This window comes from Malaclemys terrapin, chromosome 2 (genome assembly GCF_027887155.1).
Source record: "Malaclemys terrapin pileata isolate rMalTer1 chromosome 2, rMalTer1.hap1, whole genome shotgun sequence".
Classification (NCBI taxonomy): domain Eukaryota; kingdom Metazoa; phylum Chordata; order Testudines; family Emydidae; genus Malaclemys; species Malaclemys terrapin.
Genome location: NC_071506.1, coordinates 196,909,512 through 196,931,483, shown reverse-complemented (window position 1 = coordinate 196,931,483; position 21,972 = coordinate 196,909,512). Strand labels below are relative to the sequence as shown.

Here is a 21,972-nt window from a genome sequence, read left to right as displayed (position 1 = left end):
GCAAATGGAGGAAGAACGGATATGTTTGAGGGACAGGGGATGCTCGTATTAGTGACTGGAGAGCAAGTGTCAGGGAAAGTGAAATGTTTTCCCTCAAAAGTAACATTATAGAGAGGTCTCTCCAAGCAGATCATTCTTCAACTCCCTCCCTCCATGAGCCCCAAACACACAACAATACGACACGAATATATGTCGATATGATAAAATTGGTCTGCAGCGTCCAGTCCTTCAGGTAGTCGCTTTGCTTTGAGACTAGTAGGAGTTTGGGGTGCAGGCAAAATTGTATGCTCAAATGTGTGCATTCACTGCCTTATACGAACCCTTGATCACACACACGCACAAAACACAGTACGCTGTAGCCCACGAAAGCTTATGCTCAAATAAATTCGTTAGTCTCTAAGGTGCAACAAGTACTCCTGTTCTTTTTTTAGAGGAAAAAGTGATCAGATTTGCTCACAATCAATTTCCATATCACAGATGCTCTTGCCAAAGACAAACCAAAAATATAAGGCCCAAATGGAAAGCAAGCAAACAAGAGACTTCCCAAACAAGTGGCCATTTTGCTCCTTGCTGAAAAGTGTCTACTTTCCTATTCTGGTTTATATATGGAACACGAGCATGAACGTATTTTAAACCACGTATTGTCCCCCCTTTTTTTCTGAATAAGAAATATGTGATCATTATAAACTGAGCAATGGCATTAACATATAGATTGTTTGCTTCCCTTTTATCTTAATTAAGCCTTCAAGGAGAAAACTCACAGGGCTGAACAGAAAGAGGTATATGAAATAGCTATCAATAAAGGCTTAAAAAAAGTATTTCTAGTCAGAATACTACTTCAGGTGCAGCGCTCCTAACTGTGGCATTGGTATCATATGCTGCTACCCAACTATGACACTGGCATCAGATGATGTCTCCCCTCCTATTGCACTGGTATTAAATGATGTTCATCCAGCTACAGAATCGGGGCTATACCATACGCAATGCCTGTGGCAGGAAACGTATAAGGGAAGAGGTGAAATGAACGGGGAGAGAACACGAGGGAGCTGGTGGAAGGAGGCGTGTGTATCCTTGCCCATCGTGTCTGTTGTTTAAATAATTGATGCCCGGCGGGCTGCAGGCGGCACTCTGCCTCCGCAGTCCCTGCTGGCCGGAGAGAGAGAGCGAGAGGGAGATCAAACAGCCGCCGCCCTTGCTCAGCGTTGCACCCGCTCCTGTCTCTCTCTGCAGAATTTGCTGGGCCCTGGCTCCGCGCCTGCCGCTGCCGCAGTCAGCCAGACCCGCCTTCGCCTCCCCAGTCCGCGACGCAGAAGGGGCCAGAGCGCGAGCGGCTGCAGCTCCAGCGCCTCAGCAGCACCCGGCTTGCTCCCCTCCCCCTTCACCCCACCAGCGCCTCCGGACAGGGGCTCAGGGCGCCGGGCTCGCGCTGACAGAGGAGACACCGAGGATGGCGCGAGGCGGCGGTTGCTTGGGGCAACCCCGGCTGCTGCTGCTGCTGCTGGGCGGCCTCCTGTGCCTGCATGGCGGGGCTCTGCTGGCGGGCGCCCTGCAGGGCCGCGCTGGGCGGGGGCAGCCGCCCACCCCGTGCCAGGCGCCGCTGCAGTGGGAAGGGCGCACGGTGGCCTACGACCACAGCAGCGGCAGGAACACCAGGGCGGTGGTGTCTTACGACGGCCCCAACCAGCGCCTCCGGCTCCTGGAGGAGAGAAAGGGGCTCATCCCCTGCAAGAAGTAGGTGCTGCTGGGGCGCGCGTGCGAGCTCCACGGGATGGCTTCGCGCGGCCCCTCCTTCGGGGGGAGGGGAGAGCAGCCTTGCAGCCAGTCACTTCTGGGGAAGGGGCGGCTTGGGGCTGGAACTCCCCCTCCCTCCCTTTCGGCAGTCAGTGACCTGCTGCCTCTGCAAACCTGCCCTAAACTCCTCCTCCTCCCCCAGCCGGGCGGTGCTGGCGTTGGCGGGACAGGGAGGACCTCTCCGGAGAGTGCTGGAGCAGGGATTGGGTTGGTAAAGCTTTCAGCTGCACCCAGGGCCTGAGTCAGAGCCCATTGAAGTCAATGGGAGTATTTCCACTGACTTCAGTGGGCACTGGAACACCCCCCAAATGCCTACACAAATCTACTGGGGAGCACAATCCCAGAGACCCCCCCTGTTCAAGGGCTTTAGCCCCACTCCCCTTCTTCCCCCCTCCACACACCTACCAGGTGGTATAAACGCCCAGAGAGAGAGAGATTCCATTCCACTCCTCCCACCAGCAGCACATTACTCAGTTTGCAACCAGGGGATGCATTTTTTATTCCCTCCTCTCCTGGTTTCCCCAGGGTTTGTTCATCACTCTGTTGCTGCATGCTTATTATATCATTTATGCATCCCAGGCCACCGCTTTACCATTGTGCTGTGAGCCTGCCCAAAGAATGTCACAAAAATCATCTATTTCAGCCACAGTAATTTGGCAGATTTTGTAGCTCACTTTACAGCCACTCCCAAAAATTGGACTCCCACAGGTTGGTGGACATCCTGGAGCAGATTCTGCCCTGATCATTTAAATCAGATTCAGATCATTTACCGCAGTGTAAATCAGAAGTAACTTAGTTTAAGTCAGTGAAATTTCTCTGACTTTACACTGGCCTAGTTGAGAGCAAGATTTGGCCTCCTGTTTTTATACTGATCTGATCAGTGATGGGTGTATGTAGTACAGTGAGATAAGGTGATTTCTGGTGGATGGTGACAAAGGGCTTCCCTTCCCCTTTCCCCCCACATTATATTTTTTTTCCTGAGGAGAGGGAGGTGATAGGGTTAAAAGCAAAGCCAGAAAGAGCCTTTTAAGTGAACTTAGCTGTCTTATCATGGTGATAGATACTTATGCAACAAGTGCCAGGAAAAGATCCATTAGGGACTTGACTGATGTCCATGCTCAATAAATATATTTTATTATATTTATCAGTGGCAGCTTGTGAATCTTACTGGGTGATTTTTCCCCTAACTAAAGAATTTTGTTTTGTTATGGAATTTAAACAGATTCCATAATAAAATAATAATAATTAATAAACGTGAGACTAGTGCAGGGGTCAGCAACCTTTCAGAAGTGGTGTGCCAAGTCTTCATTTATTCACTCTATTTTAAGGTTTCGCGTGCCAGTAATACATTTTAACGTTTTTAGAAGGTCTCTTTCAATAAGTCTATAATATATAACTAAACTATTGTTGTATGTAAAATAAGGTTTTTAAAATGTTGAAGAAGCTTCATTTAAAATTAAATTAAAATGCAGAGCCCCCTGGACCCGGTGACCAGGACTCCTGGCATTGTGAGTGCCACTGAAAATCAGCTCGTGTGCCGCCTTTGGCACGTGTGCCACCTAGGTTGCCTACCCTGGACTAGTGTCTCAGGATTTTTAATACGGGGGTTTGTTAGTAAGTTTTGCCTGTATTTTAGAAGTTCTCTGGCTGTGCCTGTTTATGCAATTAAGCATAAATACTGTATTGTTAAATGGTAGTAATACGTTGCACTTATTTATCTGTATATTCATCTATATTCCACATACTGCCTTGGCATACAGGGAGTTTATTATGCTTAAAGAAAACAAAGAGTGTGTAAGTCAAGCCATTCACTGACCTAACAAAGTCACTGCCTCACCATCTTAGTTTGGTGAAAAAATAAATTTAGAAAAGGCTTGTTGGAACAAATCTTCTTCTCATGCTCTTCCACCACAATCTTAGGTTTTCCAGTGTCGGACACATGATATGGCCTGGTCTGTAGCCCTGCTGAGATCTTTCATAGTGCATAGTTCTTCCAGGAGCTGGTAAACCAACAGATGTTCCAGGGTTTGTGTTGTCAGGTGTCTGGGGGTTGCACCACTTCTGCCTATTGACTTTTGACATGCTAACTCTTGTTCAGAGGTGGTTTAAATATCTCCAGGTTGACCAATCCTTCTCCATGCCTGCAGGAAGGTGTTCAGCAATGTAGATGTGCATTTTGATGTCCTCCAAGTATTTCGAGCTGAGTGTGCCATTTTCCTGTCGTGTAGCCATCGGTGATTTTTTAAGCAGTACTGTTGCAGCTATGAAGCTTTTCCGCAATTTCAGGTGTCTCACTGCCATGGTGTGGCCATTAAGGATGTTTGATATCTTTGACCTATCATAATCATTCCATTTTGCTTGTGACCATTCTCCCAATATCTGGTGGAGCGATTCTGGCAAGCACATAAAGGCTGTTCACATTTGTTGGTTTTAGGCATCCTGTGATATAGGGCAGCTGTTATTCAGCACAGGGTACACTTCTTTGCATGACCCAGTCTTTCACACACCAGACATGCACATTCATCCGTTGAATAGCAAAGTGCAAGTGTGAGGGCTCTAAGTGTTCCTGGGTTGGTTCCCCATTCTGAATTTGCAAGCTTCCTGAATACACCTCTACCCCGATATAACTCGATCCAATGCAACACGAATTCGGATATAACGCAGTAAAGCAGCGCTCTGGGGGGCGGGGGGCTGTGCACTCCGGTGGATCAAATCAAGTTCAATATAACGCGGTTTCACCTATAACACGGTAAGATTTTTTGGCTCCAGAGAACAGCGTTATATTGGGGTAGAGGTGTATGTTGTTCCAGGTGCTAACTTTGCCTTATGTCTTCTCCACATGTGCCTTGAAGGAGAGAGCGCGGTTTAACATAATGCCATGGTAGACAGGCCAGCAGTGGGCAAGTGATACCCCATTCCAGATGATGTTGAGTTGTCTACAGGCCTCATGATTCTGAAGATGGAAGAGACTCACTAGCACAGCGGTTCTCAAACGTTAGCAACCCGAGTACCCCCATTTCGATTTAAAAATATTCACAGATTCCCCAAGCCGGCTTCTAATTTTCCCTGCGCAACCCCCATTCAGTCCCAGGCCCTGCCCTCACTCCACCCCTTCCCCCAACACCCACCCCACCTCTTCCTGCCCCTACTCCACCCCTGCCCTCCTCTTTCCCATCTCTTTCTGCCCACTCCCCCAAGCATGCCCCGTCTCGCTTCTCCACCTCCCTCCCCAGCGCCTCCTGCACGCTGCTGAACAGCTATTCTGTGGAGTGCAGGAGGCACTGGGAGGAGCGGGGCCAGCATCCCTGGACATGACTTGAGGATCCCCTGGAGCTGGACATGACTCATGGACGCCCTGGAGTATCCTCGTGGACCCTAGTTTGAGAACCGCTGCACTGGTGTTTTGGCTGGGTTTGGCGCACAATTGGTTCTTGTTGTAATAGACTGAGAGACCAGAAAGTGCCAATGTTAATGCAGTTTCTGTCTGGGCAAGATCCTTGGCTTGGGCAGTGACACAGAGGTTGTTGGCAGAGATAAAACTTCTTGTGTCAAGATAGATTAGTTGATCATTTGCAGGGCTTTGGAGCGGAGCCCAGAGCTGGAGCACGGAGGAGTGGAGCTGCAGGTTTTTGCCCGGAGCTGGAATGGAGCCGGAGCACAGAAAATCTTGACTGCTCCACTGCTCCAGTTTTTTTTTTTTATTTTCAATCCAAAATGAATGATATTTAGCGAGAAAGTCCTAAAGGTGCCAAAAAGTTTCAGATTGTATAACAATTGATATTAACATCTACTTTACCACTTTACATAATATGTCACAATTATTCTCACTTCGGCTAAAATCAAGATTTAATGTACAGATACAAAATTACAAAGTTTTTTGGAGATACGTTTTATTAAAGAATCAGATAATTATCAGACATCTGGAAAAACTAACTTGCAATTTATAAATACAATTTTATATTAATGATGTATATTAAAATACTTCTTACTTCATTAAAACTGCAAGAAACATGTTAAAATATTAAAATATACTTTAATAATAATTTTGTGTAAAAAGAAAATGTGATCATTTTTGTACAGAAAATCCAAAATAAATTCGAAGTACTCAAGTGGTTAAGATATCACAAGCAAGTACATTATAAAAAAATGTAATGCTTTTGTTCATTGCTTTTCGAAGATAATAACAAAAAACATTTGGATGCGGTAGCAGGACAAGAAGATTTGGCCATGGCTTCAACAAAAAAATCAAATCTGCCCCCCATGATTGATAGCCGATTTACGGAAAAGAATCTCAACGACGTCTTTAGTTTTGAATTTGAAAAGCCCAAATTTGGGCTTTTGGGAAAAGCAAAGAAGAAATCGGCAATGTGCAAGGTGGAAAAGGAAGTGAATGGCGAGCTCAAACCATGTAGCTTCAAGACAAGTGAAGCAAGTGCTGTGAAAAGTTTCAACCTTTGGTGGCATGTAAAACGTAACCATCCTGAAAACTATGCGGCTCTGGTTACAAAAAAGGACCAGGAAGATGAGGCAAAACAGAAAGCTGATGCAGCTAGACAATGTTCATGTGGTTCTTTGAAAACTCCTGGAGAAAATATTTTTTGCGGAGATTCATCTGAAAAGAAACCCAAAATTGAGCAAACAAAACTTGACTCATATTTGAAGTCCTCAAAGGTTACGGTCACCATGGATGCCAATACTTTCCGTGAAGGGCTGATGAAAATGGTTTGCTTGAGTTCAACACCGCTCACTACCTTCAGGCTAAAGAACAAAGGATTCCAAAAAATTGCAGGTGAAATGGGTCAGCAGCTTGGCGATTCGACGGGGCATGATGCAGTTCGTCATTTAGTTGTTAGCACAGCTGAGTCTGGTCGTGAAGAGCTCAAGAAAGCTTTGGAGCAAAAATTGTGCTACCTGAAAATGGATGCGGCAACCCATGGAAACAGAAATTTCCTTGCAATCAATGTTCAGTACTACGAAGAAGGAAAAGATAAAGCTGTGGTAAAAACCTTGGACATAATCGACACTGAAGGGCGTCACAATTCTTTGTATGTGAAAAGTCAAGTAAAAGTTATTTTAGAAAAATTTGGGATCAGTGAAATGCAAGTGCTGAGCATCTGCAATGCAGCAAACATGATGTGTGCCGTCAAAAATTTCAGCAAGGACAATGAAACCATTTCTACCTCTGAGAACAGGGATGGGGACAGAACTGAAGGTATTTTGCCTGAGGAAGGAACTAAAGGAATGGATGAAATCGAGCATGGATGCTGCTGTGCTGTGGGTTAATGAACCTAGTCTCATACTTCCAACATGGCTTCCTGAGGACGACTCAAAAGTCCAACTGATGAGGTATGGTATTCACACTCTTCAGTTGTCAATCTGGGATGGACTGAACAAAGAACATGCGAAGAAATTTTTGGCAAAAATTCGACAAGTCATTGTCAAACTATGAACCCCAAGTATTCAAAGTGTTCTGCTTGATCTACATGGGGTAACTCAATCATTGGATACTGTGACTCGCTGGGGTTCAACATTTGCGATGATTGATTGGCTTCTCGTTTTTCAATCTTACTGTGAACAAGTGGCTGCTGCTGGAACAAGAGAACTCAAGTTAACAAAAGCTGAATGGGACAAAGTGAAGAATGTGCGAGACCTCTTGGCAAAGCCAAACCAAACAACCGTGAATCTTCAAGCTGTCGATGTAACCCCAGGAGTTTTAATGAAGGAATGGTGAAAACTGTCAAAATTCTTGCAAGAAAATGGTGGACAAATTGCAGAAGGAATTCTATCCTCCATGCAGAAATGCGAAGGGAAGCTTTTTGATAATATTCATTTCCTTGCTGGAGTTTATGTTAACCCACGGTATCAGATTCTTCTTACCTCAAGGGAAATACCAAAGGCAAAGGAAGGGCTCCTTGATATTGCTCGACGACTTGAAAAACAAAATCTATTGCTACATTTGAACTTGGCGAAAGAGGTTGAAGAAAACGAAACACAACAAAAGGAGTCATCAACAATCAAATTTGCAGTTTTGGAAACTTCACATCCTTCAGAAATAGCAGGCTGTTCTCAAACGTCCATTTCCACTCTGAACTTGTTCGAGTGTCCATCCCTGAGACATCTTCAACCATCATGGGGAAATGGAGATAATTCAAGCATCAATTCTTCAGAAGGTGACTTCAAAAAGAAATTGGATAAACAAGAAAGACCCCAGCGAGTTTCTGTGATTCATAATTGTAATAAAGCATTATTCAAGAGAAACTTCCGGGAAGATTGTAAGGCGATTGAGTCTATTGGTAGGCTAAAAGTTAAGTCTGTTTTTGAGGCCATTCACAGCTACCCACACCACATTCAGGCTGCCTGTAGAATTGCTTCGAGCATGCCAACAACTCAAGCTAGTGTAGAGCGACTGTTTTCGGCTTTAAAGTTCATTTTAAATTTTGCGGCTGGCTATGAAAGATGACTTGATTGCTGCAATAATTTTTTACAGAATGAATTATGAATGATTCTAGTTTGTATCATTGTTGATGACATTTAAATTGTTTTAAAAGTCTGAATAAAAATAATGTTTTTTCAAAATTACAGTATGCACTTTTTTATTTAGTTAAAAATTAATTTGAGTCAGAGCGCAGAGCGGAGTCGGAGCTGGAACAGTCACTATTGCTGCTGGAGTGGAGCAATTCAAAAATTTGATTGCTGCAAATCCCTGATCATTTGTGTAGATGTTAAAGAATATGATGAGAATCCACTTGTGATAGGCTGTTTTACTATTGCCATCATTGGCTCTGCTTCCCACATAGTTCGACGTGAAAACATTGGTTCTCTAATAGAGATTGTATCAGTCGTAGGAGGTGGTGATATTTCATCACATATGTTTTAGTAGGGAGCCTTAAGTGATTCACTGTGTCGTATGGTGCTGATAGGTCAACAGACATGATGCCTGCTACCACACCATTTTCAAAACCATCTTTAGTGTATTGGGTGATGTTCAGCACTTGACTGGTGCATGACTTGCCTGGATGGAATCCAGCTTGCTCTGGAATTAGGTGCTTTTCAGTGAGTGGCGATAGGCCTCTCATTATTTTCCAATTTGACAACTCAGACTCAGGAAGACCTCTAGGGAAAACTGATTCCTGAGGTGAGGCCTTCAATTGAGAATGCCTTGTCACCACAATTGCCAACTTTCACTTGGTAAATAAGCACCCTGAGTTTCACAATAAGCCAAAAATCAAGCTAATCCCGTTTCAAAACAAGGCCAAAACATGCCAGTCCCTAAGATTCCCAACACCCTATGTGACTAGATCCCCCCGCCGTGCAGTATGGGACTGTGGTGGGCCCACTGTGCACCCGACTCTCTTCCCAGCTTGCCCCTGCTTGCCCCCCCCTTCCCCCTGCTTGCTGGGAGCCGATCAAAAAAAAAAAAAAAAAAAAAGAAGCAACAAGCTGCAAGCCAAACAAACAACAAGCTATAAGCCAAAACGTAGCCAACAAGCAACTCACAAGCCAATTAAACCAAAAACAAGCCCAATTTTTGCGTTTTTTTTCATGGGTTTGGCATGTCTGCTTGTCACTGGTCCAGTGGAACATAATTCTAGGTATCAAAACAAGAGATTTCAGTCACCACGTCAAGACATATGAGGAAATATGAAGGTACCAAAGCTGTTCATTCCCCCTGGTACTTCCAACTGGCATTTGTTTCTGTTATTTCTTATTTGTCTGGTGGTAGTGCCTGGAATGTATGAGGTGCTGTACACTCATAAAGGAAGATGAAGTCTTTGCCTCAATGAACTTACAATTTACTCTTCCAAACTAAGTGTAATCAGTTTTGCTCTCATCCTGCGTCAAATCCTGGGAAGGAAGAGAGAGGATTCTATATTGCCCTTTGTGGCAGATAGTCTAGTCTTCAAACGGCCCAGAGACATTTCTTCTGGTAAAATATCTCATGCAACGTATTTACAGTGTTCTATTCCACCACCTTTACAGATGATGCAGCCACATACCAACAGTACCATGGAGTTCTCAGCTCCTGAGGTGAGGAGCGGAGAGATCGTTTATGGTTCTGGCTCTACAAGGCAACCTCTCTCTCTCCCACTCACTGTCTTCCTCCCTTCACACTTCCTTCCTGTGCCTTTTGTACCCTCTGGGCTAAAGAGTTAATTAGCCTTTTAACTCGCCCCAGTCCATTCCAGTCTATCAACTGGGCACTGTTCTCATAGTCAGGTGTGCACTGGGGCAACTAATTGGAGTTGCAGTGATCAGAGTGCTGGCTCAGCTGCTGTTGCCCAGCACTCCATCACACACCTCCCTGCCTTACCTGACCATCAGATTTTTCTTTTCCTGTCATCTTCCGCACTTACTGGAGGTGCCACCCTGCGGGGGTCTCTCTTGGTCCCTAGGCTGATCATCTAGATCATCTTTGTGGTGCCCACTCATTTTCCACCCATTGAAATCACACTTGGTGTGGGGAAGATACCTCCACAGTTCTATTTCAGCCCACAATTCACCACATCATGGGCACCCTAGGGGAGTGCTTTCCCCCTCTGTATCTGGCCGTGAATTGAGAGCACTTCCCTCATTCCCCTGATTGCTCAGGGTCTCAGACTCTCCCAGCCCTCTGAACTGCACCTGGACAGCTTTTCCTTGGCACTGTGGTGTGGTGGGCTCCATGGGTCCCTCAACTTCCACTATGGAGCTTGGATTGTCTTTCTCCACTATTTCTACTTCCTTAATTCCTATCCCCTCCCCATCAATTTTTGGGAGGACTCTCTTTTTCTCCTCTTTCACCTGAGTTATGCTCTGTTATATAGGGGTTGTTCCCTTTCACTTGGGCTCCATTTCGTCCCTCTCAGGTTTTCTGTTTCCCTGCCTGTGGCCCCCTAACAACACCTTCTTTTCTTAATGGGAACAGGTTCCAATTGATGCCCAACACAACAGGGTCAGGTAGTCTGTTCACTCCCCCAACTCGCTTCCAATTATTCCTCTCCCCGACTTCCAGGGTTACCTCTGCCACAGGGCAGAATTTTTTCATGTGTTCCTGATGCCTGCACTGGAAACATGTCATGTCGATCCCCAGCTGAAGCTCTTAGTTCTGGGCTCTTCCTTCTTCATCTCCACACCCTTGGTAGCTGTGGGTTCTCCAAATTTCCTTCCTAGTTCCAGTCCTTTATAGAGTTGAGCCCCTTTCCTTGATAGGTCCACCTCCTCAAACTTCTCCATCAGTTTTATAGCTGCATCAAAAGAGATCAGTTGAAGCCATCTAACCCATTCCAATATATTCTTGGGGAGGCCCTGAAGGAATTGTGCCAACACCAGAGCATCCATTACCTCGCCCATCATTTGGGTGTCTGGCCTCAGCCAATGGGTAGCCAAATCCATCAACTTTTGAATTTATACCTGGTGCTGCACACACACACACCCAGTTCACCTCACGCCTCTGAATTTTTGGCAGTATTTCTCAGTGGAGAAACTGACTTGATCCATGATGGCTACCTTGACCCCCTCATAATCCCTGGCCTGCTCATCATTCAGGACCATAAAGGCCACTTGAGCTCTAGATAAATTCATGGAGGTTAAGTCCATTAATGGCTATTAGCCAGGATGGGTAAGGAATGGTGTCCCTAGCCTCTGTCTGTCAGAGGGTGGAGATGGATGGCAGGAGAGAGATCACTTGATCATTACCGGTTAGGTTCACTCCCTCTGGGACACCTGGCATAGGTCACTGTTGGTAGACAGGATACTGGGCTGGGTGGACATTTGGTCTGACCCAGTATGGCCATTCTTATGTTCTTATGTACCCAGTCAAATAAGGGGCTAGCTGGACAGCCTGGGTTTCCCTGTACCAGCCTACACACATGGCCACCCTCTGGAAGGTGCCCAGGAATGCATCAGGGTTGTCGGCAGGGCCCATCTTACAGAGCCCCAGGGCCAGTGCCCAATTGCTGTTCACCGCTGCAGAACTCACCACCTGCAGTAAAAAGCCGCATCTGCTTGTTGGCTTATTCTCTTATAAAATCCTGCAGGCTCATCTGTTTGTTGCTCAGCACGTAAGGCTTGCCTCTCCAGATAGTGGAACTGCTGGAAGCTTTGCAGCATCTTCTGCATCTCTGCCTGTTGTTTTACCAGTCATTGAAGGGTCTCCTCCACTGTCCAGGCCACTGAACCCTTGCACCAGCTAATATCCTGGACAAGTGTGCTGGCTCAGCTGCTGTTGCCCAGTACTCTGTCACATCCTTCATCCAAGTATCTCAAATACTTATTCTCACTGCACCTCATTTTACAGATGGGTAAAATGAATCACAGAGGTTAAGTGACTTGCTGTAGATCACACAGAACCAATGGCAGAGCTAGAAATATGGGTGAAATCCTGCCTCCATTGAAGTCAATAGCAAAACTCCCATTGACTTCACCGGGGTCAGGATTTTCCCCCAGGAGATCTGATCCCCATCCTGTGGCCACCCAAACTTCAGATCAATCAATTCAAAATTATTGACATTTACAAACTGTACTGTTTGCTTGCATGAATTGACAGATACTTCAACTATTAACACAGTTCATAGTGCACTAAAATGTAACATAAATAATATTTTTGCTATCTTTTTGTTAATTTCCATTCTTTCCAGCATCATATAATCATTTTAAAAATCTTTCTAAACTGCATGCTTCTGAATTCTTTTTCTGTGTCAGAATGGTTGTCACAACATTCTTATTCTGTATCCTGTTTTAAATCTAAATTTTCTTCCTCCTTTCTAAATTGTGGGTTTTTCTTTTAGTGATATTTTGAAAAGGAACAGTTTTAACAGTGTTAAATATAAGATAGGTCGAATGTGAAAGGTGGTAATTCATTCCTGGGATCTATTCCTTGTCATACATGTCTTAAATTGATCTCAGGAGGCCTATGAGGTACAAGTTTCTTCATATATCAGTTCTAGGTTGATTTTCAAAATAGAAACAAGTGTAAAACTGCATTAGAAAATCTGATGTTGTATTGTGTTCTGATATGCAAATTATAACACATATTCCCATGTTTGCATAAACATATTTCTGTATTATTTGAAGATTCTGGTTTTAATATTTTTTTTAAATATTTTGAGTACTTTAAATATTTGGACTGGATTCAACTATGTCTAGGCTGATAGAGCTGGGCACAGGGCAGGCAGGTGCAGTCGAAGCCTCCCTACATTAGTGCTACCCATTCTATTCCTGGGGGCATTCTGCACCAAAAAATAAAAAATTCTTCACCAACAAATAAAAAATTCTGCAAATTTTATTTGTCAAAATAACACTACATAATCACACCAGTTTCAATTATTTTGGTAATTTATTTCAAAATACCTATCAGCAAGTATGTCTGTAACAATACAAACACACACACAAATTCCCCCAGGAGTAGAGAGTTAAAGAAACCCTTGTGACAATCCAGTTCCTGTTTCTCTGCCCCCTTCCAACCTCCCAAGCCCAGTTGGGGGGCCAGACACCCACAACCCCTCCTTCCCAGGGCCCAGCCATGCCTCCCCAGCCGATAACCTGAACCCCCTCCCTCCAAGAACCCAGCCATGGGGACCTGCCGGCCCAGATACCCACATCCCCTCTCCCTCCCAGAGCCCAGCCACAGGGCCCTGCAGCCCATTTCTGTGGGGGAAAAGAAATTCTGCACATACATTAATTTCTGCAACATTTTGCATTCAGAATTCCCCCAGGAGTATACATTATGATGAGCCTTAGGGGACAGAACCTGCCCTACTTCTACCTCCTCAGAAACACCCCGAAGCCCTGCTCCTTCATGCCGAGCAAGCCGCAATAACGAGCGAGAGGGACAGCATCACTCTGTCTCACATGCACAACTTCCTATCTCCTCCGGCAGTGATTTACATTTCTAACAGCTGCTCCAGGCGCCCAGATTGACCAGCCTGCGCTGCCTGTGACTGCTCTTGTGGCTTACCTTTGCTTCCCCATCAGAAGTAATTTTACTGCAGGGAAGCAAAGAAATCTGCGGGGGACATGAATTCTGCGCACGTGCACTGACGCAGAATTCCCCCAGGACTACCATTCATTTATTGCAGACAATCCTCTGACCTTCACTGTCTCTGGTGGGCAGATTTCCTGTCATACAAAATTGTAGGGAGGTTTTATCACGTGTGCAAATAGTGTCCACTAAAGGCCTGATCCAACTCCCATTGAAGTCAATCGAAAGACTTCCATGGATTTCAATAGGTGTTGGATCAGGCCTCAAGTTGTGATCACAACTTCATTTTACTTTGGACATAATGAGTCGTATCCTGAAGGCATCAGAAATTAAAATCAAAAGAATTGTCCAGACTTTTGAAAAAAATAGTTCTGTCTCCCAACTTCTGTTTTGTTATTGTCAAGAGAAAGATAATTAGGCCAAGGCGCTGACTACAAAAACAAACAAAACTGCTATGCAACCCTCTAGAGAACTGTTAGTAACACTCAGAGCCGGCGCAACCCATTAGGCGACCTAGGCAGTCGCCTAGGGCACTACAATTTGGGGGGGCGGTGACCGCGGCAGTATTTCGGCGGCGGGACCTTCCACTGCCTCTATGGGGGGCGGCATTTCGGGGCGGGACCTTCCGCTGCCTAGGGCAGCAGAAAAGCTGGCGGCGCTCCTGGTAACACTTCCCATGATCAGCAATATACAAACTTTACTCACATCAAATGTAACTAAGATGCAGTAATCAGTGCTAACCAAAGATTTAATTAAATTGTAAATAACAAAATGTTTTTTAAATCCTACAAATATGGGACCTAATCCTGCAAACTATTCTATGCTGTGGGACTCTTGTGCCAATGCCCAGCCCCACTGAAGTTGGGTGATATCAGTGGGACCCACAGGGGTACAAGGGTCTGCCCGCTTGCAGGATGGTAGCCATAGTAAGGACTATACTTATTAAGGCTTTCCATGTAGGCATATCAGTGGTGGGCAATCTGCGGCCCTTCAGGGTAATCTGCTGGCAGGTCGCGAGACAATTTGTTTACATTGACCGTCCACAGGCACGGCTGCCCGCAGCTCCCAGTGGACTTTGGTGAGCATGGGCTGCAGGGACGTGATGGCTGCCGCTTCCCGCAGCTCCCATTGGCCAGTAACAGCGAACCGCAGCCACTGGGAGCTGCAGGCGGCCGTGCCTGCGGACAGTCAATTTAAACAAATTGTCTCGTCGCCTGCCAGTGGATTACCCTGATGGGTCGCAGGTTGCCCACCACTGAGGTATATGTTTAAAAATGAAATTAACAAATCATGTGGTATTTTCATACCCACTTTAGCCCTGATGCCTACAGTGAACTGCTTAAAGATAATAGCCAGGTAGGTGGCTTCTTAGGGTATGTGTACACTGCAATTAAAAACCCACAGCTGGCTCGTGTCAGCTGACCCTGACTCAGGCTTGCGGGGCTTGGGCTGTGGAGCTGTTTAATTACAGTGTAGACTTCTGGGCTTGGGCTGCAGCCTGAGCTCTGGAACCCTCACTCCCAGGGTCCTAGACAGAGCCGGCGGTAGGCATAAGCAAACTAAGTAATTGCTTAGGGCCCCGAGCAGCTCAAGGGGGGGGGGCTATTATTAGTATGTGTTGTGTGTTGGGGAGAGCAAAAATATTCCTGCTTAGGGCCCCCAGTGGGCTAGCACCACCTCTGGTCCTAGTGCCCAGGCTTCTGCCCGAGCCTGTAAGTGCACACTGCCATTAAACAGTGCTGCAGCCTGACTCCGTGAGCCTGAGTCAGGTGGCAAGGGCCAGCCACACGTGTCTAATTGCAGTGTAGACATATTCTTAGTGTTTCATTAATATCTTTTCTTCACTTACCTTATTTAAGAACAAACAAACTTTGAAGTCTGTAAATTGTGCAATTAGGCTGAGATTTACAAAGGATATTGAATTCAAATGGGAGCTCGGTGCCTAACTTCTTTGAAAATCCCAGTTTTAGTTAATAAATGCAACCCTGTATTCCTATTTCACTCACTCTTGTCTTTTGCCATTCTCCACTGCATTGTATTCTTCAGATTATTGTAGATTATAAAATTCTTGGGGCAGGGACTGTCTTATTTTACATTTGTGCATTGCCCAGCACAATAGAGCCCCAATTCTGGCTGGAACCGCTGGGTTCTACCATAATACAAATAATAAAGAAAACAATAATTTTCATTTACTAGATTGTGCCATCTCATGGTGTATTACATTATTCCATAGTTCACTCCTGTAGTGCTGTCATATCATGTTCACTGAGCACGCTTAAAAAGTTCATCCTGGTTCTAGAGATATTACCAGTTATTGTGGTATTCCCTTTTTTAAAAATAGGAAATATCTCTTAAATCTTTACTGTCTAATGCTGGAAGGAACTTAAGTGTGCCAATAGTATATAGTAACAGTAATACGGTTCTTGTAAAGTACTTTGAGATCCATGGATGAAAAGCACTATATAAATGTGGTAAGTATCATTATCCCTATTTTACACATTGGGGTCTGAGGCATTTGTTTCATTTGAATGTGATCTCTTTCAAAGGTAATAGGGTGAGTCAGTGAGGCATTGGAGAAGAAGCTCAGGTGCTATTTTACCTTCATGCTATATTTTGCAAGCTTCAACTTAGCGTGAGTGCATAGGTCTTTTTTGATACCTTTTGGATTCAGTTGAAAGGAGAACAATAGCTGCAAGACTCATACAATTTCACTCCTGGTCCCTCACAGCTTTTACATGCACATACAGAGATATACACAAAAAGGAATCCACATTGGTGTTAGCTTCTACTCTATAAGGAATACAAGAAAAATATTAAATTCACTGAATGGTCAGCACCATCAAGAGAGGAAGAAATTTCATTTTCAACCTTCTATAAGTGTATCATGAACAATAAACTCTTTGGGACAGGAACTGAAATGTACGGTATGTTTGTATAGTGCCTAGCATAATCGGACCCCAATACGGTCAATGCCTTTTGGCACCTATCATAATGGCAATAATAATGGAGAGTAAAAAACCTGAACTATTAAAAAGATGATAGTATTTATTTAATAACAAAAGTGGTTATTGATAATTTCTCTAGTCTCAGTGGTATTTGCAAGGGACAGACCCAAATTATGAATCTGCTTAACTCTTTGACTTGAGAACAAAAAGCTGCTGGTGCTGTACAGGAGGCACAATTCTATGATTAGGCAAGTGCATCTTGCATTCCTGTAGCCTGTCTGCATGCTTGTGTCAATCCTTCTCCCAGACTGATGAGAAGAACCATATGGTCAGGTGCAAATATAGCAGCATCTGTCCAGAGATGAGGTGCTCACTTTTCAAAATAAACAAGAGTGTGGGCAGGTGTCTCTGATTTATCTTGAGCCAATTCTTAATTGTTTAAGGATGTGCAGTTGTAAAGAGAAAAACAGTGGTGTCTGACCTATTAAAATAATGTACCATAATTCTTTTTGTTTCTGTGGCCATTATGATGACTTAACAGGCTAAGTCATTGAGCTCACAACAGTGAGTGACTGAAAGCTTGTTTCTCAGACTTGGATTTGAGAGTGGTTTTTGCTACTCAACATTTAGGAAAATAAAATGTGCCTATGAAAGAAATCTTTTTATTCATGATCTTATATTAGGTTCTAGTTCAACTTGAGGTTTGATGTAATTAAGATGGCACAGACTGGCAACATTACATTTATCTTCAGAGGGCCAAGTACTATATGTCAGAATTACCTTTATTCAAGCATGGGTTATAAACACCTCACGTAGGACCCATAATTGACCCCCCAATGCAGCTTCACCATTGGTAGCACTGGCAGAGGCTATAGTGTGGACAGGGCTCAGGTGTTTTCAGCACCATGTGATCTAACCCTGAACAGAGGAGGATTAGATCAGTGGTTCTCAAAGTCGGTCCGCCGCTTGTTCAGGGAAAGCCCCTGGCGGGCCGGGCCGGTTTGTGTACCTGTCCCATCCGCAGGTCCGGCCAATCGCGGCTCCCACTGGCTGCGGTTCACAGCTCCAGGCCAATGGGGGCGGTGGGAAGCAGTGGCCAGCACATCCCTTGGCCCGTGCCGCTTCCCGCAGCCCCCATTGGCCTGGAGCGGTGAACTGCGGCCAGTGGGAGCTGCGATCGGCCGAACCTGCGGATGGGGCAGGTACACAAACCGACCCGGCCCACCAGGGGCTTTCCCTGAACAAGCGGTGGACCAGTTTTGAGAACCACTGGATTAGATGACAATGGCAAAAACTTGAGCCTCCCTGAGCACTGTTTACACGACAGCCTCTGTCATTACTTTCCCAGGTCAGGATTGGTGGTGAATTACAGGTCATTAAAATGAGAAGAGGTGCACAGGGAAGAAGGCAGGACTCCTTAAGTACATAAGTGAGGCTGTGTAAGGAACCTTATCTCTTTCCAGTTGATAATAAGGGTGTGAATGGAAGAAGGCAGTACATAGAAGGAAACCTACACCTTTCCATATGATAGGAGAAGGTTGAAAATAGACGGGTCACATGAAAACGAGTGTATTAATATGGACAGTATACACCTCTACCTCGATATAATGCTGTCCTCGGGAGCCAAAAAATCTTACTGTGTGATAGGTGAAACTGCGTTGAACTTGCTTTGATCCACCAGAGTGCGCAGCCCTGCCCCCCCGGAGCACTGTTTTACCGCGTTATATCCGAATTCATGTTATATTGGGTCACGTTCTGGCGAGGTAGCAGTGTACATAGTGTCACCTAGATTTAAAGTTGCCTAAGCTTTTAAAAAATCAGTAGTTTATAACAACCTCAAAGTTTGATTTTTGTCTAAAATTTGGTATGCTTGCTCTCAGTCAGGAAGCATTGTTTTCTGAGATTTTCATCAAAACCATCAGAGCCATTTTGTGGCATATAAGGAGTGAAATGTAGAGTGGTTTTTTCTTTTTGGTTAAGAGTGTATTTTTTTCTTCCAAGAAAAGTGTTGCAGCCTTTTTTGAGCAGCCTAGTGCTTCAGCAGTAGGTGGTGGGAACTTGAAATTTGACAAGGACTTAAGCGTTTGATTATAGAAGCGTTATTATCCCTATTTTGCAGAGGCGGAACTGAAGCTCAGAGTTATTTACCCAAGATAACACAAGAAGTTTGAGGCAGAGGCAGGAATAAAACCCAAGTCTCCTTTGTTTCACTCAAGTCCCTTAACCATAAGACCATCCTTCTTTTTCAAGTGGATCCCCTTCCTTATTTACAACACACAATACAATTAGAGCTAGATAACATCCACCAAAGTCAGTAGAAATCTTTCTGTTGACTTCAGTGTACTTTAGATCTGGCCCTTAATGCAGTGACTAAGATAGAGGTGCACTGGAGCTCAAAAGAATTCACTACACAACTTTGCATCATACACTGTCCAATAGTGTATGGAGTAGTGTTCCTATGGGCAAAAGTGTGAAGTCATGTAAGTATTGTGTCATAAGGCATATATAAAGGGGGTAGAGTTAAGGTTGTACAGGCAACCTTAACTTTGTCATTTCCTGATTTTTTTGAGTGCTTCACTTTGCAGCCTCTGTGTTCTTTAATATAGATTCTTGTTATTGCTGATTCTTATGTGGACTATACATAAAATGAAAGAGGACACATGATAATATCACAAAGGATTTATCCACCTGAGATTGGGTGGACATATAATACACAACCAACGAAGCCCCGACTGAATTATTCCATTCTTTGGAGGCTGCCATTCTTGTAGTCTTCTTTGATCATGATAAGGTGACCATACTTGACACAGCCCAAACGGAAGGAGAGAGACATGAAGACACTGTATAAATAAATGTATTAAATCAGATTAGATCTTTAGATTGTGTTAGAAGAAGACTGGTGAACAAGTTAATACAGAGATAAATGCAGTAGAAAATAACTTAGAAACACTGGGCTGGAGACCCCAATACTCAAGAGTCCGATACATACCATATTTATATTAGGGCCAAAGTTCTCTCTTTTATAGAAAACCAAGTAAATATGCCTTGTGCAGTAGAGTTCTTTGGTGATTGAAGGAGAGAATCCTCCCCTAGCCCCACTGCTCTAGGGCTACTACCGGAGCAACTGGGTTGCAGCAGCCTCTGTGGCCACTAAGCCCTCTATGCACAGAACTTTGGTTGTGTATCTGTGAAGTTGCCGCTACGCTGATCATGATCTCACCCTTTTGCTGACCTTCCCCATCCGCATCCCTACCCCCCCCCCCCACACACACACTTTATAGGAGGTCCTCTTAGGAAATATATCTGCAGCTCCTCTTTCCACAGCACTGGTCCTGCTGCATTCAGAACCATCAGCACCCTTTATCCGGCGTGTAGGATTTCCTCCTTAACATGTACCCATTAAATGAGTTCACATTTTTAGCATAATTTATACTTGACTGAAAGTAGCATTGGGGAATGTACCATTCGTGATATATATTCAAGGAACCTAAATATCTCAGTTATTTACATCCACAAGGTCAGATTTGTAACCAGGATGGTAGAATGTGAACGTATAATATTTACATTAAAACTTAGATCCTGTAGGAAATTTTGTGGTGTTCCCCTCCCCCAAAAAATTGCTTTTCACTCACGTACTGGTTATGAGCCAAAACCTGAGAGCTACATATCTAGAACAATCTTTTTCTGCTAAGAGTTATTTCCATGCATGAGTGTCCCATAGTAGCAGTTCCATAAAATAATTCTTGTGGCCAGTGTTCTATTGATTTCTTAATTTGGCTCCTTTACAATAAAATCATTTTCTCATGATTACTACACCTCTACTCTGATATAACGCGACCCGATATAACATGAATTGGGATATAACATGGTAAAGCAGCGCTCTGGGGGGGTGGGGTTGCATGCTCTGGCGGATCAAAGCAAGTTCAATATAACACAGTTTCACCTATAACTCGGTAAAATTTTTTGGCTCCCGAGGACAGCGTTCTATCAGGGTAGAGGTGTACCAAGGGAATTTCTACATCAGCACAGCTGTCTTTTCCCAGGGAGACTAATTTCTGACAGCTGGCAAATAAAATAAAATAAGTTTATTGTTTCGAACACCCCAAACTGTTTTTCATGAAGATGTAATTTCTATATGTAAAGCACAAGAATAAAAGTAAATAAATAAATAAAATCTTTCTATAGCAACATAAGTTAGAGAATCTTGAGAATCAGGAACATAAACCTCAAATAAGCTTATTAACAAGTAATAGTGTCTTTAGTATATTGTATTTTTAAAAGGTAAAACACACATGCATATGTTTTGCTCCATGGCCAACCTTGACTGATGAAAGATTTGTTAATCTGCCTTACTATGAGTTATGGGTAATATTCAGTAGATTTAGAAGTGATTGAAGTTGATGCTGGCAAGAATATCATAATAATATTGTCCTTCAATCAATATAAAAACATAGGAATGTCCATACTGGGTTCGGCCAGTGGTCCATCTAGCCCAGTGTCCTGTCTCTGACATTGACCAGTACCAGAGCTTCACAGGGAGAGTACAGAACAAGACAATTTTGGAGAGATCCACCTGTCTTCCCCTCTTAGCTTCTGGCAGTCAGAGGTTTAGGATTGCCCCAAGCATGGGGTTATATCCCTGTCCATCTTGGCTAATAGCTGTTGATGGAACTATCCTCCATGAACTTATCCAGTTCTTTTTTGAACTCTGTCATATTTTTGTCTATCACAGCATCCCATGGCAGTGAATCCCACAAATTAATTGTGTGTTATGTGAAAAAGTAATTCCTCTTGTTTGTATTAAAACCTATTAATTTCATTGGGTGAGCCCTTGTTTCTGTATTGGGGAAAAGTGTAAATAACACTTCTCTATTCACTTTTTCCACACCATTCATGATTTTATAGACCTGTATCCTATCCCCCCTTAATTGTCTATTTTCTAAGATGAACAGCCCATATTTTTTCAGTCTTTCTTCGTATGGAAGCCATTCCATACCCTTGATCATCTTCATTGCTCTTTTCTGAACCTTTTAAAGTTCCACTATATCATTTTTGAGATGGGGTAACCAGAACTGCATGCAGTGTTCAAGGTATGGGCACACCAGGGATTTATATAGTGGGACTGGGATAGAAAATAGGACAGAATATATCTGTTTCCTAACAGTTAGCCTGTTTCACCGCTGTTGTGCATTGAGCTGAAGTTTTCAGAGAACTATCCATGATGATTCCAATACTTTCTTGAGTATAATTTAGAAATTATCATTATATATGTGTAGT

The 21,972-nt window shown here is 44.0% G+C and overlaps 1 protein-coding gene across 1 annotated transcript in view; it reads left to right on the top strand.

Moving 5' to 3' along the window:
* Positions 1 to 880: 880 nt before the first annotated feature.
* The window catches only part of EPDR1 (ependymin related 1), a 50,501-nt gene continuing 29,409 nt past the window's right edge, over positions 881 to 21,972 (top strand). The window contains exon 1 of the mRNA XM_054019234.1: positions 881 to 1,731. Within this exon, the coding sequence (XP_053875209.1) occupies positions 1,103 to 1,731 (629 nt within the window). The 5' untranslated portion in view covers positions 881 to 1,102. The remainder of the gene's footprint in view (positions 1,732 to 21,972) is intronic.